The 14,746-nt window shown below is 40.0% G+C and overlaps 1 protein-coding gene across 4 annotated transcripts in view; it reads left to right on the forward strand.

The window, feature by feature from the left end:
- Positions 1 to 14,746, forward strand: part of SATB2 (SATB homeobox 2) — a 212,429-nt gene that overhangs the window by 148,745 nt on the left and 48,938 nt on the right. For all 4 annotated transcript variants that reach the window (XM_043445524.1, XM_043445523.1, XM_043445522.1 and 1 more), the window contains 2 exons: positions 8,744 to 8,956; positions 13,530 to 13,685. In XM_043445524.1, the coding sequence (XP_043301459.1) occupies positions 8,744 to 8,956; positions 13,530 to 13,685 (369 nt within the window). The remainder of the gene's footprint in view (positions 1 to 8,743; positions 8,957 to 13,529; positions 13,686 to 14,746) is intronic.

A 14,746-nucleotide genomic window follows, 5' to 3' on the forward strand; every position in this document is an offset into this window, starting at 1 on the left:
TTTTTGGGAAGTTTGCCAACAGTTGTTTCACAGAATACTCGTGGAAACTAGGAATAACAAGGGCCCAGCACTTTGTGAACGCAGCAGTCATGGTGCCAGGTACTTGAGGTGTTAGTAGAGACCATGTATGTGCCCAGAGCTGAGAACACCACTGGCAAATGTTTCCAAAAGGAACCTGTTCAGTTCTGCGTTTGCTTTGCTTTTTGGTGCTAATGTGTTTAGAAAATTTTTACTTAGATTGTGCACAGCCCCCATTTCAGTTCCTAAGACTTCCTAGAGACAAAGGTGGAAGGGATGAGGAAGGAAATAAGATGGGACCATTTATTTAGTTGCTTCTATCACTGCATAGATGAGGTAGGTAGAACGTAGTCAAGTTGCCAGGAATCTGGTTTTGGCTAAGTTCCTCCACGGTACATGCTCAAGTGTGGTTTGAACAAGGGGGTTACAGTTAAGAAAGCACAGACTGCTTTGGTTTCAAGAATGTTCTGTTGCAGGCAGTGTTGTGTTGCCTGCTTACTATATTCTGATGTGGCAGGTGGCACAGGTGAAGTCTTACCACATATACTAGAAAGAAAACTGTCTATGAGGGGACTGTTTCATTTAATAAATTGTAGATTTGGGGCACATGGATACTAGAAAGAAAACTGTCTATGAGGGGACTGTTTCATTTAATAAATTGTAGATTTGGGGCACATGGAATATTTGTTCTAACGTGGGGTTTGCAAGGCCCCAAATTTCAGTATTTATTATCTTATTTGTTTTCAATAGGTTGAAAGAGAAGATTTTGAGTGATTGTTGTGAGTTAGGCTTTTAACATGGTCCATCAGGCTAGCTGGGGCTTTCCTGGTGGCTCAGATAGTAAAGCATCTGCCTACAATGCGGGAGACCTGGATTCGATCCCTGGGTTGGGAAGATCCCCTGGAGAAGGAAATGGCAACCCACTCCAGTATTCTTGCCTGGAGAATCCCATGGACGGAGGGGCCTGGTGGGCTACGGTCCATCGATCTCAAAGAGTCGGACACAGCTGAGCAACTTCACCATCAGGCTAGCTGCTGACTGGTTAGCAAATATGGGACTCCTACTTTAGAAAATTGAAAAAAAATATGGTGCTCTCTTAGAGCCCTGTATCTCTGTATATCCCCAGCTAACCACTAAGCACAAAATATACAGATTTTACTCCCAAGGAGTTGACTATATGATGGGAGAAAGAGGTTTTATAGTTACACAATGTAAAAGATGATAAGTGTCATAAATATAAGATAGAATTAGTGCCATCTCCCTTCAGAGGAGGGAGAAAGTATTGCCAACTGCAGCGTATATACATATACAGATATATGCATAGTCTTTTAGTGCATTGCAGCATATCTCTCTACAGCATGAACATTTGTCTGCAAATGTTACTTTTGTATATGCATTTATATTTGCAGAGTACATTGATTCCCTCTAAATGCTCAATTCTATCCACCCCCATCATATAAAAGTGCTATATGCATAGGCTGTCTTTGCTAATAAAGAAATATTATAATAAAAGAGAGGTTTTTATTAAACTAATGCAATAACAACATTTTCTTTGAGGATTTAACACATCATTTTTAATAATAAAAATCAAATTGTCATTGTTGTGCCCTGTATACCTTTTATTCAAATCACACTAAATACTCTGCCTTCATGTCTAAGCAGTGCTCTAGGGGGTGATGGGGGAGGTGAGTAGTTTTCAGCATAACGCAAATGAATTTCAGCAATCAGCTTTGTAGTGGTGTTGTAGATTATGAATATGGGAGCCGGGGAAACCTGTTTATATTTGTGAGCCAAGGGGAGAATGCCTCTCAGGAGTGTCTGGAAGGAAATGAGACTGGAGATTAGGAAAGAACCAATTCTGTTAGGTCAGCTTTCAGCGGGTAGGATGTCAATACTCTGTTCAGCCAAGTAACTGAGTTCACAGCTTCAACTAACTGTACATTAACCACTGAAATTGAAGCGTTCACTTTGTATGATTAGGCTAAGAATTTGGTATCACCTGGTTTTCATAAGAGGATACTAGTTCTTGGCTCATGTCAGCTGAAATCAGACATTTCAGAATTGTATTAGTTAAGACTAACTGATAAGCATGCAAAAGGGGTGGTGAAATGTGAAGAGTACCTTTTGAGGGAACTATGTGATAGACAGGTCATGCTGGGTGGCAGGATATGTGGTTAGCCCATATGGGTCCCAAGACCCCTTCCACCTCGGACTTTCTGTAACTTTAATCTGTAATATGGGGGTGTGTATGCCTTTTAACCTTGTTCATTGGTTATGGCATCATTTGTTTAGGTTGAAACCTAACATTTTCAAACTATAATATACTGTGCATATGATATGATATCTGTGTTACATGATGTATGAGTATTTTGGGGGTTGAATTAGTTCAAAAGTTTATGTTATAACAAATATGTGAACAGAAATGTAGCTTACAGAAATGAAAATAGGCTCTGGCTAGTTTGAGGCTTTTTCCAAAGAGAAGCACTAGGGTTTGACTAGGCCAGTTTTTTCAGCACACACCTGGTGTATATCACTTTAAAAAATAAATTATGCCTCATTAAATTACAATTAAATGGAATCATGATCATTTGTTTTTCTGGAAGGAAGATGTTTTGCATATTGAAAGCCTAATTTGTTGCAGGTGACAAAAAGGCTGAACAGATTATCTAATATCACTTCATTTGGGGGGTAATGTTTGTTGGTTAGTTTGTGTATACTCCAATAGTTCAGAATTCTTTTAATGTGGACTGTATTATTTTCACTTCAGAAAGTCTTCTACTGCTTTACCCATTTTTGTACTGTGTTTTTTTAAGCTTTTAAGGAAACAGAAACTTCTTTTGATATTCCGGATTAGTCATGCTCTTTCTTTTTGTTCAAATGTTCTAATACTGTCCAATCCTTCACTTAGTCTCCCTCTTTGCCTAGCCTCACCACTATCTCTATAGCTGCCTGTTAATATTATGTACATTTCAAGTCCCAGCCAAGTTATGTATCGCCGCTTCCAAAATGTTTTCGCTGAGTCCCACAGTTGGCAATACATTCACTCTCTTTTGAACTGAAATGGTACTAGTTCTATCTGAAATTTATGACACTCATCATCTTTTACATTGTGCTTCTATAAACCACCATATAGTAAACTCCTTGGCAGCAGAATCTACGTCTTGGGAATCCTCCCATTCCCTTATGAGCTTTGTACCAAGTTGTAAATGAGAAATGAATTAATAGACTGATCTGTCATTCCTTGGCAATATGTATATTGAATTTGGGGGTTCTCTAGGTAATCAATGGGAGATATAGCCTAATTGTTGAGAATTACTAATGTCTGAGAGGTATGAAAAAGAGGTATCTGTTAAAATCTAGTCAGTAATGACCTTTGGTGTCCTCTCCTGGAGTGGCTGGGAGGTCCGATGGGCTCAGGCTCAGATTTCCTAAAACCTGGCCCAGGCTTGGGTTCTCTTCTTGCTCTTAAAGGATTAAAGGCCCATCAAAGGTGGTTTCTTACCTGTCCCAGATGAAGTTTCAAGGGCTAGTGCAGAACCTTGGAAGTAAATTTTACAGAGCTAGTCATGGTAATGTTTCCCAAATATTTCTGATCATGTATTTTGCACACTAGCAATTTGGAGCCAACTATATAAATTGTTGAAGGAATATAAAAGTCATAATAATGTAAATAAGAAAGTGCTTCAGTAGAAATGGCAGATTCAGAAACTCTAAGGTCATTTAATTTGTCACAAATAAGTATTATTAAAATACTAGAAATCATAAGCATATTGATTTTTCTGTTTAAAAAATTAGCCCCAGTGTTTTTTTGTTGTTGTTGGTCACGTTGCATGACTTGCAGAATTTTCGTTTCCTAACCAGGGCTCAATCCTGTGCTCACCACAGTGAAAGCAGAATCCTAACCACTGGACCACCAGGGCATTCCTGGCCCCAACTCTTTGTTTTGTTTTTAGAGATAACCTGTATTAGCAATGAAGCTAGATGGCATTATATTATCTCTTGTTTGTGCTTTGAATTATTTTGCTTTTATTGAATTTTCTGCCAGCCTCATGTATTGTTTGCTGGTGCTGGAAATATTTTGGAGCTTACAAAACTCTCCAATAAAGGATGAGGGAGAAGGCCAGTGAGCGGCTCTTTTTGCCCAACTCCCTTCTTTTGTCAGTGACCTGCAACCCAAGAGCTCTGGTAGAAGGTGCCTTTCTCCCCTCTGCAGAGGCTTGTTCTGCTCCTTCTCAGTCAACATCTTTCTTGGTCTTACACAACCTCAGCTAACACCACGGAGAGGATTGTTTATAATCTCTCCCTTGAGAAGGCTCTGTTGCCTATGATGAGGAAAATACTTAATGACCACTTTACTCAATACTTGCAATATGTTTTAATAAGATTACTGATATGAAATTTTAATAGGCAATATCCTGGTTAATTTATTAATTTCCCTCAGTTTTCACATTCTCAATATTCATGACCTTTCTATTCATAAAAGTATATTTTTATTTTCAGTGCCCAGGTGCCACGCCATGTTCTCTATAGCTCAGGCTGCATAATGGGAATGTCCAAGTGACACCTCCTCCCTGGCCAGTTGATAATTAAAATGCCAGACAACTGAGTGGCAAGGGCTTTAGAAATATTTATGTAGGATAAATTATTAATTTATGTCCTATTCAAGACAGTTTCAATATGATAAACATTTACTTATCTTGATAATTAGATGGGGTGATTTGTGGTATATTTAAGTCATGCCATACATTTTCTTCTGATTTTTTTCCCCCATGATGATTTTAAACTAACTAAATAAAACATGCTTTACATTCATATGCCTGCAGAATTTTGGCTATATTTTTAAAAATCCCTGTTGAAATAGTTAAAAGCACATAACCAAAATGGAGAAGGTTCAACAAAACAACTAAAACTCTTCTTGTGCCCACCAGTTAGCCACTTGTTATTGAAAATGTCTGAGGTAAAAGGAATCTGCTTTGGGACCAGGGCTACACAGATGAGACTTGAAGTAAATAATTTAGAACAGTGTTCTCATTCTCTGGGGCAATTCATGGAGGCAGCACTGGCCACCTTGTTGGTTTGAGACTTTATCTTCAATTAGGCGAATGAGACAGAGGCAACAGTATATCCACCAGCCCCTGAAAATACAAATATTGTGTCTCATTCACTTCGGAAATGGTGCCGATGAGCAGTCATTTACAAGGATGCTTTGTCTTGATTTTTCTTAGAGATGAATTCATTTCCCTGTATGGTTGTCCAACATGTAAAAAATGCAGGGGTAGGAACTCCACAATTTCCATGTGGGGGAGAAAAGGTAAACCACGCTGAACAAAAAGTAAATAAAAGAACTCTGCCCTTCAGAGTGATTTTGTTTTTTATTGATTAGGAATAAACAGACGTACAGTTTTGAACCTGGTCCATGAGAACAATATTTTTTTTGTTGTTTCAGTATTTTACACACAAGATCTTTGCTATGATGTCCTCCACAATGTGTGAAAATAATTTCACAGAAGTTTACAAACTTTGCCTTTGAGAGATCTTAGCATATAATCATCCTAACCTGGATAAAGAATATATCCATGCATATCCTAAAGCTTTTCCAAATTTGGTAGTCTGACATTTAGTAGAATGCTAAAGTTACTTATTTTTTGGGGGAAGAGTTCAGAGAATAAAGGGTTTTAATTTTTCATCTCATTATTTATATTATTATTTATCTTTTTTAAAAAACTTTTTATTTTGCATTGGGGTATAGCTGGTTAACAATGTAGTGATAGCTTCAGGTGACCAACAAAGGGACTCAGCCACACATATCCACGTATCCATGGAGAGAGAGAAGGCGAGTGAGTGCCAGCTTATCCTTGGTGCAGAGCTCATCATTAAAGAAAGCTCACAAAATACCAATCTTAGTATCTTCTTAGTATTAGAAATTGGTATTGGCTGTATTTTATACTGTAATTTTTTATTTTATTGAAGTATAATTGATTTACAGTGTGTTAGCTTGTGGCATACAGCAAAATGATTCATATATATATGCATACATATTTTCTGTTTTACATTCTTTTTCATCGTGGCTTACTACAAGATACTGTGCTATACAGTGGGACCTTGTTGTTTGTCTGTTTTATGTACAGCAGTTTGCATCTGCTAATCTCAAACACCTAATTTAGCCCTCCCTTGCCCTTTCCCCTTTGGTAACCATAAATGTGTTTTCTATATCTGTGAGTCTATTTCTGTTTTTAAATAAATCCATTTGTATCATATTTTAAATTCTACATATAAGTGAGATAATATGACATTTGTCTTTCTCTGTTGGCCTTACTTCACTTAGTATGATAATCTCTAGGTCCATCTATGTTGCTGCCAATGGCATTATTTCATTCTTTTTCATGACTGAATAATATTCCATTGTGTGTATAGGAAATTAGTGTTGAAAATTCTTATCCCTCTTGTTTCTGCATGTATTAATTTGGAGATTTTTGTCTTAGAAGCAAGAAAGAAAAGTGAAAGTGAAGTCGCTCAGTAGTGTCCGACTCTGCGACCCCATGGAGTATAGTCTACCACGTTCCTCCCTCCATGGGATTTTCCAGGCAATAATACTGGAGTGGGTTGCCATTTCCTTCTCCAGGGGAATCTTCCCAACCCCAGGGATCGAATCTCGGTCTCCTGAATTGTAGACAGACGCTTTACCGTCTGAGCCACCAGGCAAGTCAAATCGTTATTAATATTTCAGGTTGCTTAGTCCAAGTGGAAAGTAGGATAACTTAAGGCAGAACTGACTTTTAATTTCAGAAAGAGAATTAATACCTAGATTGTATAACATTTTCTGGAAGACAGGTGTCTCACTTGTTGCTTCTTTCTGAAAACGTGATGAGAAATCAGGGCTTCCCTAGAATCATTTCACCAGTAGGGCAGTTTTATATATCTGCCTTACCTTGGCCTTTCTATGGGCATGTGTGCATGCAGACACACACTTGTTGACATTTTTATCTAGCTTCATTGTATGGCACATTATATTCCCATATATAAAGACTTTTCTAATCAAAGTAGTGACAACCAAATTGGCAGAACTATCAGATGGCATACCTTTTGTAAGTTTCTTATAGTAAAATTGTCTTACATGGTGTTTTGAGTGGTGATTACCTCCTGGAGTGCTGATAACTATGTGATGCATATTCCTGTGACATTCGGTTCATTATCTTATAACATATTACTTTCTAAAAAAATTTGCCTACCTTACCCTGAGGATTGTTGGCCAACTAGAGGTAGTAGTGTGTTTCTTTTATATCCAATGCCTTTTGGCCAAATATGGCCTATTTAGCCATAGATCACAAATCTGCTAGTATTTCTTTGCATTAATATTCCCCTAAGTGTAAATATCTTGGCATCTACTTTTTAGAATTTGGGGTTATCCCCATCTCTTGTAAGACTCAGAAGTTAACATCTTAGCTTTTTCTGAGGTACAATCCTAGGGCCTGATCCCACACTGCCCTGAGAAGGGATGTTAGCTGGGAATGCCTTTATGTGATAATCTAACAAGTGTGCGGAATGCAGGGGCTTCCCAGGCGGCTCAGTGGTGAGGAATCCACCTGCCAGTGCAGGAGACCCAGATTCAATCCCTGGGTCAGGAAGATTCCCTGGAGAAGGAAATGGCAACTCCAGTATTCTTGCCTGGGAAATCCCATGATCAGAAGAGCCTGGCAGGCTACAGGCCATGAGTTCAGAGAGAGTCAGACACGACGGAGCAGCCGAGCGCACACACACATGCAGGGTGGAAACGGATCCGCTTTTGCCCCGAGGACTGTGACGTCCCAGCTCAGGTCCCTAGCCTCTTTCTTGAGTCCATACTACTTCTCTTTAGACTTGTCAGTGTCTTGTTTTCTTTGTGCATTCTCTGAGCAGAGCACATGGAAACATTAATTTCCTACGTGAAGCATTCTGTTTGGGTGGGTAACACAGTCAGAAAGTATCTGAGCCTGTCATGGTGTCCTCTGAGGTGTCCTGTGGCCCTTCACCGGATTGCAGCTACACTTCTGTCGCTTCAGTGGTGGAATTGGAGTGTCCCCATGAGGGCATCTCGTAAGAAGGTTTGGGTGCCCTCTGGTAGCCGTGCAAGTATGTGGATTGGGAAGCTGATAGAGGGTTAACACAAGCTAGAGGCATTTGCTTTGCGTCTTTTTTTTTTCCCCCACAAGTAACATCTATATTGAAAACAGTGGCCGGTCACACAGAAATTCAGCCAAACTTTTTTTTTTTTTAAGTCGATGTAAATCTCCCATGCTGTTTAAATGTCGGAACTAAATTTACCAAACTTGGCAGATTTGTAAAGCTGAGCAGGACTGCCAAGTGTTCCCAGTTTCAAGCAGAGAGAGTTCTAACAGTTCCTGAAATACTTGTAGGAGGCACCTGGTGGTAATTGCAGTTTCACAATTCTTCCCAAGCGCCTACCTTGCTAGCTGGCATCTCTGTACACTGCTGATTATTACAGTGATGATAAAGTGTCAGAATAGAATGGTCCAAAATAACGCAGAACCCCCAGGCGCCAAGCACATTCCCTCCAAATCTTCTTGCTGGAGAACTGTCAGGAATTAGAGCGAGGTTCTTGACATCACAGCCCGCTGGTTACACCAAACAAAGAGGAAGGGCGCGGGGGTGGGTGTGCCAGCCAGAAACCACACCACATACCTGCAGATGTAACGTGACCTACTTTTTTTTTTTCCCATTTAATCAGGGGTTGTTGTCTGAGATTCTGCGGAAGGAAGAAGACCCTCGGACAGCATCTCAGTCGCTTTTAGTAAACCTGAGAGCCATGCAGAATTTCCTCAATCTGCCCGAAGTGGAGCGGGACCGCATCTACCAGGATGAGAGAGAGCGGAGCATGAACCCCAACGTGAGCATGGTCTCATCAGCCTCCAGTAGCCCCAGCTCCTCCCGAACCCCTCAGGTGAGATGTTCGCTCCCCTGACTTTTCACTCTTTGCCTTGGAGACATCTTGCCTTCACTGATACTGTTTTCCCTCAGAAACTAAGAGATGTAATTCTAGGACTTCTTAATCCACTGCACATGTGGGTTAGAGGATGTGACCCTCTGACCCTATACTAGTGGTTATCCTTTACTGTATCATCCATGCCATTTCTCTCCCTTTCAACAAGTCCCATTCTTCCATATATGGCGGGAGTGGGTGGGAAGATAACCGCTAGATATCTACATGCAGCTGTTTGGTTATCAAAGAAGGGACTAGGGTATTAGTGTTGAAGCTGAGTTTGCATAGGAAGCACACTGCTTTTCCTCCAATTGTGTATTTATTTGGATGGAGACAGGGTAGTTGGGGGCTGGTGACAGCTAGAGTAGTCCCAAGTTCCGCTTGATGCAACCTGAAAGAGGCAAAATCCATGAGGAGCCTGTGTGTGATGGAAGCAAGCATGTGCTATGGCTAGATCAGAATGACTGGGAGCTCTTTCAGTGATTCTGTGGAAAATGGTGGGAAGGTAGACCTTCATGTTTTCTTTCCAGCAGTGATTCCCATAGGACCCTGGCTCAGCTTTCCATCCTTCCTTTCCACGCTTTCTGTTCTCAGGTCCTTCTGTAAATGCACACATCTTTTAATAGTAATGTGTGCTTTAAAGATTTTAACTGAAGGGTCAAGTTCTCAAGTCAGCCAAGAGTCATTTCCAATTCAGATCTGAGCGTACTCCTTAGTCCACTCCCTACTTCCCTTCCAGGGCTTCCCTGGTGGCTCAAATGGTAAAGACTCCATCTGCAGTGCGGGAGTCCTGGTTGGGGAGACCCCCTGGAGGAGGGCATGGCCACCCATTCCAGTACTCTTGCCTGGAGAATCCCCATGGACAGAGGAGCCTGATGGGCTACAGTCCACGGGGTTGCAAAGAGTAGGACATGACTGAGCGATTAAGCACAGCGCAGCTACTGCCCTTGGGCTTCTCAGGGGGATAAGTGGTAAAGAACCCGCCTGCCAGTGCAGAAGACACAGGAGACGCGTGTCCAGTCCCCGGGTCGGACAGATCCCCTTGAAGAGGAAATGGCAGCCCTCCCCAGTATTCTTGCCTGCAAAAGCCCACGGACAGAGCAGCCTGGCGGGCCACAATCCTGGGGTCACAGTGAAACACGACTTAGCGACTAGGCACGTACACACACAGCGCTTCCCGTAAGCTTTTACTAATCAGCGGACTTATAGGAAAGTCATCTCGTTTACTGTTACTGGCATGGTTGTAAGTTCCTTCTTGAGTTATTGTTTTCAAACCAAATATTTAACAGTTGTACATTTGTACAAATCAGAAAATTGGGTATGCTGAAAAGTGATTTTTTTTTTTTTGGCTTAGATACATATAGTTTTGGGTTTAGGAGTTTGTTTTCTGGCAAGGTCTAAGGAACTGATTAAGCAGAATTTTATTCTAATAGAAATATTTGAGCTTTTTCAAGTACATTCATTTTTCACACATCTTAACTCTCTTTATATTTTTACACTCTGCAATAGATTTTTAATTGAAGATCATTTTCTATCATGAACTGCCAAATTGTGATACTTAGACCTTAGTGAATTATGAATTTTAGTTACTGTTAAACCAAAACTAAGACGCTTGACTGCTTACTTTGGACCAGTGTAGCCAAGTTTTTTTACTTTTATTTTTTTAAATTTTGGGGCATACATGTTGAGCTATTGAGTTGGGCGAGTTGTTAATTTGCACTAATATTTACTTCTATTAAATTCACCAACATTTTTGCCACTTTTGAAGCCCATTAAGCTATTACAGAAGAATCCAGCCATGCTTCATGGCTGTTTAACTGGTCAACTTTTCTCAGAAAGTCACTCCTTCTTGTTAGAAAATTGCACATGTCTGTGTGTTTTGTTTTCCACTCCTTCATAATATTTTTCTAACAAGATTATATCTTAGGCATCTTTTCAAAGACCTGGTAGCTTTCAGAGCCAGACCAACTTACAAGGTTACACAGTTAAGGCCAATATTTTGTTTTTTTGAGCAGAAGAAAATCCCATCTAGAAAATTCCTAGATAAAGATGTCCTTTAGAGACAAATTTAACAGGGAAATCAATCATTTAATTTCACAGTTTGGAGATTTTGAAAATAAATGTTAAATGTTTTTCTCAAAATATATTTGCAAACATGGTCGTGGACTGACATTTTTACATTGTCTGGAACATTCTGCTGGTTAAGCACTGATGGAATTATTAAAGACGTTTAAAACATTTCATGATTACCTACTTGATCACAGTTCTTTATAGAACTGTCTCAGTGGTGTAGATACAGATTACTGTAAGGCTTTCATTGTGCAAACAAATGTCAAAGAGGGGCCACTCGTTCAGCCTTTGAGTTGGAGCCAGCATTCCAGGGCACACACACAAGGTCTTGCATAGGTCCATGGAGATTATTTTCCAGACCCAGTAGCACTTTATTACTGGTTTAAAACAAATTGAAGAAATTTCAGATTCAACCCGTACAGTCTCTTCTCATAATCCTTCAACTGGTCAGTATTCTTCAATGCATTTAATGATAACAAAGCAACAAAAAAGGATAAGAATGATCATTTACTGAGCACTTATTATATCATGTATTGTGAATATTTTGCATGGATTTGGATCCTCACCATTTTGCATTGTTGTTCCCATTTCACAGATAAGGAAACTGAGGTTTAGGTAGGTTAGACACCTCATGTAAGGTAATGTAAATGATTGGTAGAGTTAGGATTTCAATTCTGATTCTTCTGATTCCGAGGTCTGGGTCCCTAAGCATGTATTGCTGTGCTTCGACTTTAGCCCTCAGTGTTCCAGAAAAGATTTGATCAGTTAGTTAACATGATGTTCAGTCAGTGAGGCTAATAAAAACCTGCGCCGAGAAAGGCAGAAATTGTATGCTAAAATGTGCGCTCAATAGGGAAACACTCTGGATTAACTAGAAGTTTTAAGAAGAAAAAGGAGTCTTCTTGAAAAAGATGGGAGAGGATTAGAATGTTATGGGAAGACCTCAAACTCCAGGGCAAGAAGAAAAGCGTAAAAACAGCACCAGTGTAAACTGGAGGTTTTGGAGGCAGAGTAGCACAGTGGTCCATGAACTTGTCCTTTGGAACTTGAGAGACTTGAGTTCAGTTGATGGTTATTTCAATTGCTGCTGCATATCCTTCCAGCAAATTATCTTCTTTTATTTTCAGTTGTCTTCATCTCTAAAGTGAAAATAATAATGTTTAACTCATTGTGTTCTTAAAAAGAATAAAATGCGATGACAAAAGCAAAACACTTCCTGGAATGCCTGGCACACAAAAAGTATGTGTATCAGTTATTCTTATTGTTACTTTTCAGTAATTAAGAAACAATATGAGGCAGGAAGGTCACAGGAGAATGGCAGAAGTCCCTGAGTGCTTGTGGGAACCAAAACCTTCTTTTAAAGTTAGGATGTGACCCTGGCTTCAAGACATCATTGGTGATGATCCCGTGGTGTCCACACTGTATGCCGCGTCTCTCTAAACCCGGCATACCATCAGTCCAGTGGGGGAGCAGCTCACGACATCCACAGAGGGAAATTAGTGGTTTAGGGTTCTAGGTGGGTGGGTACAAAAAGAAAAAAGCTCACTTTAGACCAAATGAGCTGGCGGTGCTCAGGAATCTGAGGGTGGGAGCAGACTTTTTCCTTTGTCTGGTGGCCCTGGGTTCTGAGAAGGCTGCCCAGCCCCCGCTCCTTACACACCGTAGTTTTCTGGATCAAGCAGGTTCAAACATTTTAGGGTTATCCTAACTCCAAGAAGTACAGACACCTTTTATATTGTCCTTCATTTGTCTCTGAAGCTGATGGGAAATCATTCAATTAAAACGAGCACTGCAGAATACATAAAACCACAATATGAGTTTAAGAAAATGAAAACAGCACTTCAAAGGCATTCTGAAGCCTAGTTTTATGAAATGAAATTTTGTTTCATTTCCATTGATTTCCTAGGTGAAATTAGGTGACTGTCTGGGTAGCATAATGATGATAATGGTGGGAAGCCATACATACTCAAATGACATACGTAAAGCTTTAATAAAGAATGAGAGAGACTCAGGGGAGTGCATTAAATTGAGTAATAATTTATTATTTAGAGACCTCTACCCATTTACTCATTTGTTGTTTTTTTTTTTTTCCTGGAAGATTGACTCTTCCTCTAAGGTGTTCTGTTTTCAGAAGGAGAAAAGTAACCGTGTGTGTGTTCTGCATGCTTGTGTTGCAGTTAGGTGATGGCTTGAGTTTGGTACCCAGAGTAGCCATCCTACCTGCTAACCGTCACGGCTACTGTGAGGGGAACGACAGGGCTGACAGGACTCTGCATGTCCTATAGGAATGCACTGCAATTATTTCCAATCACAATTAACCTGATTAGAATAATGGACAGGAAGTGTCCCTCTGTAGCTAATGCGGTTTGGCATCAGCTGACTGAAATCCTTTGATAATTTCTGCACAGATGGCTGGGCTGAATGCAGCACTTTTTAAATTATTATTTTCATGGTCTCTTGGTAGGCCAAAACCTCGACACCGACAACAGACCTCCCCATTAAGGTGGACGGCGCCAACGTCAACATCACAGCTGCCATTTATGACGAGATCCAACAGGAGATGAAAAGGGCCAAGGTGTCTCAAGCCCTGTTTGCCAAAGTGGCTGCAAATAAAAGTCAGGTGAGTGGATTTTTAAAGAGCAAAAGTGAGGCTGGAATTAGACTGTTCTCCTCCTCCCACCAATAAAAATACATCTGTTCCTATAATAATAATAACAATAATAATCCCTAGGGAACCTGTCACGTTCTTGCCTTTTGCTCTACAGTTTGCTTTTATTCCCATCAGAGTTCACAAGAAAGACTAAGTCAAAACCCAGATTTTTTTTCAAGTTTTTTTTTCCCCCCCAAAAAGAATCAGCCTTGAGGGATGTCTCTCCCAATTTTGAATACTGCTATATATGCTTTTTTTCCCTTTCTTTTGGATATTTGAGCAAAACTTGGTGTATTCAGAACAGCATCTTCCTGAGAACAAGTTTTAGCCAGGTCTCGTCACCTCTCTTATTCCCACCAGGGGAATGGATGACTTTGTTATAATAACTGCTTTTCAACCCAGCCCCAGAGACACCTTGCAATGTCAGGTGTTTCTTTTATGTAGAGAATACAGTTGTTTTTCCAGGAGAAAACACGCATTGGGGACTTCAGAGTGAGTGTTGAGTTCTTTAACAGAAAAACAGAGAAGCTTATCCAGTACAATTTTGCAGAGTGCTGCGATTGTGGGGAATGGAATGCTCCAGGGAGAAAGTAGACAGATGCTTAGGTTTTTTTATTTCTGAAAGCAGCAACAGTTGAAGGGCTGTACTATCTGTTTCAATTCGTTTAAAGGGACAACTACTGCCCTATCCTAGAATGGGTTATGTTGAGGTGCCTACTTATTTATTTCTGGATTGAACAATTACTCAGATGCAGGGTGGAGGAAACAAAAGTTAAAGCTTAATTTTGAGAGTCCTTTGATTCAGAGCTTGATTTCCTCTGTGGGCTTGCATGACAAATGCTTTCATCCCTACATATGTAAATGGTAAAATGGTCCATCCTCTCCTGAACAGATCTGCTTTGTGCTGTAGAGAAAGGAAGTTACTGAATATTGTTTTAAGCAAGATGGTTTTTAATGAAAATTACGTTTTTAGAATCATAGTTAAATGCTATATGTATACTAATTATATGGTTTGGGGTATAGAATTTTTT

The sequence above is a fragment of the Cervus canadensis genome, chromosome 24 (assembly GCF_019320065.1).
Source record: "Cervus canadensis isolate Bull #8, Minnesota chromosome 24, ASM1932006v1, whole genome shotgun sequence".
In the NCBI taxonomy this organism is placed as follows: Eukaryota; Metazoa; Chordata; class Mammalia; order Artiodactyla; family Cervidae; genus Cervus; species Cervus canadensis.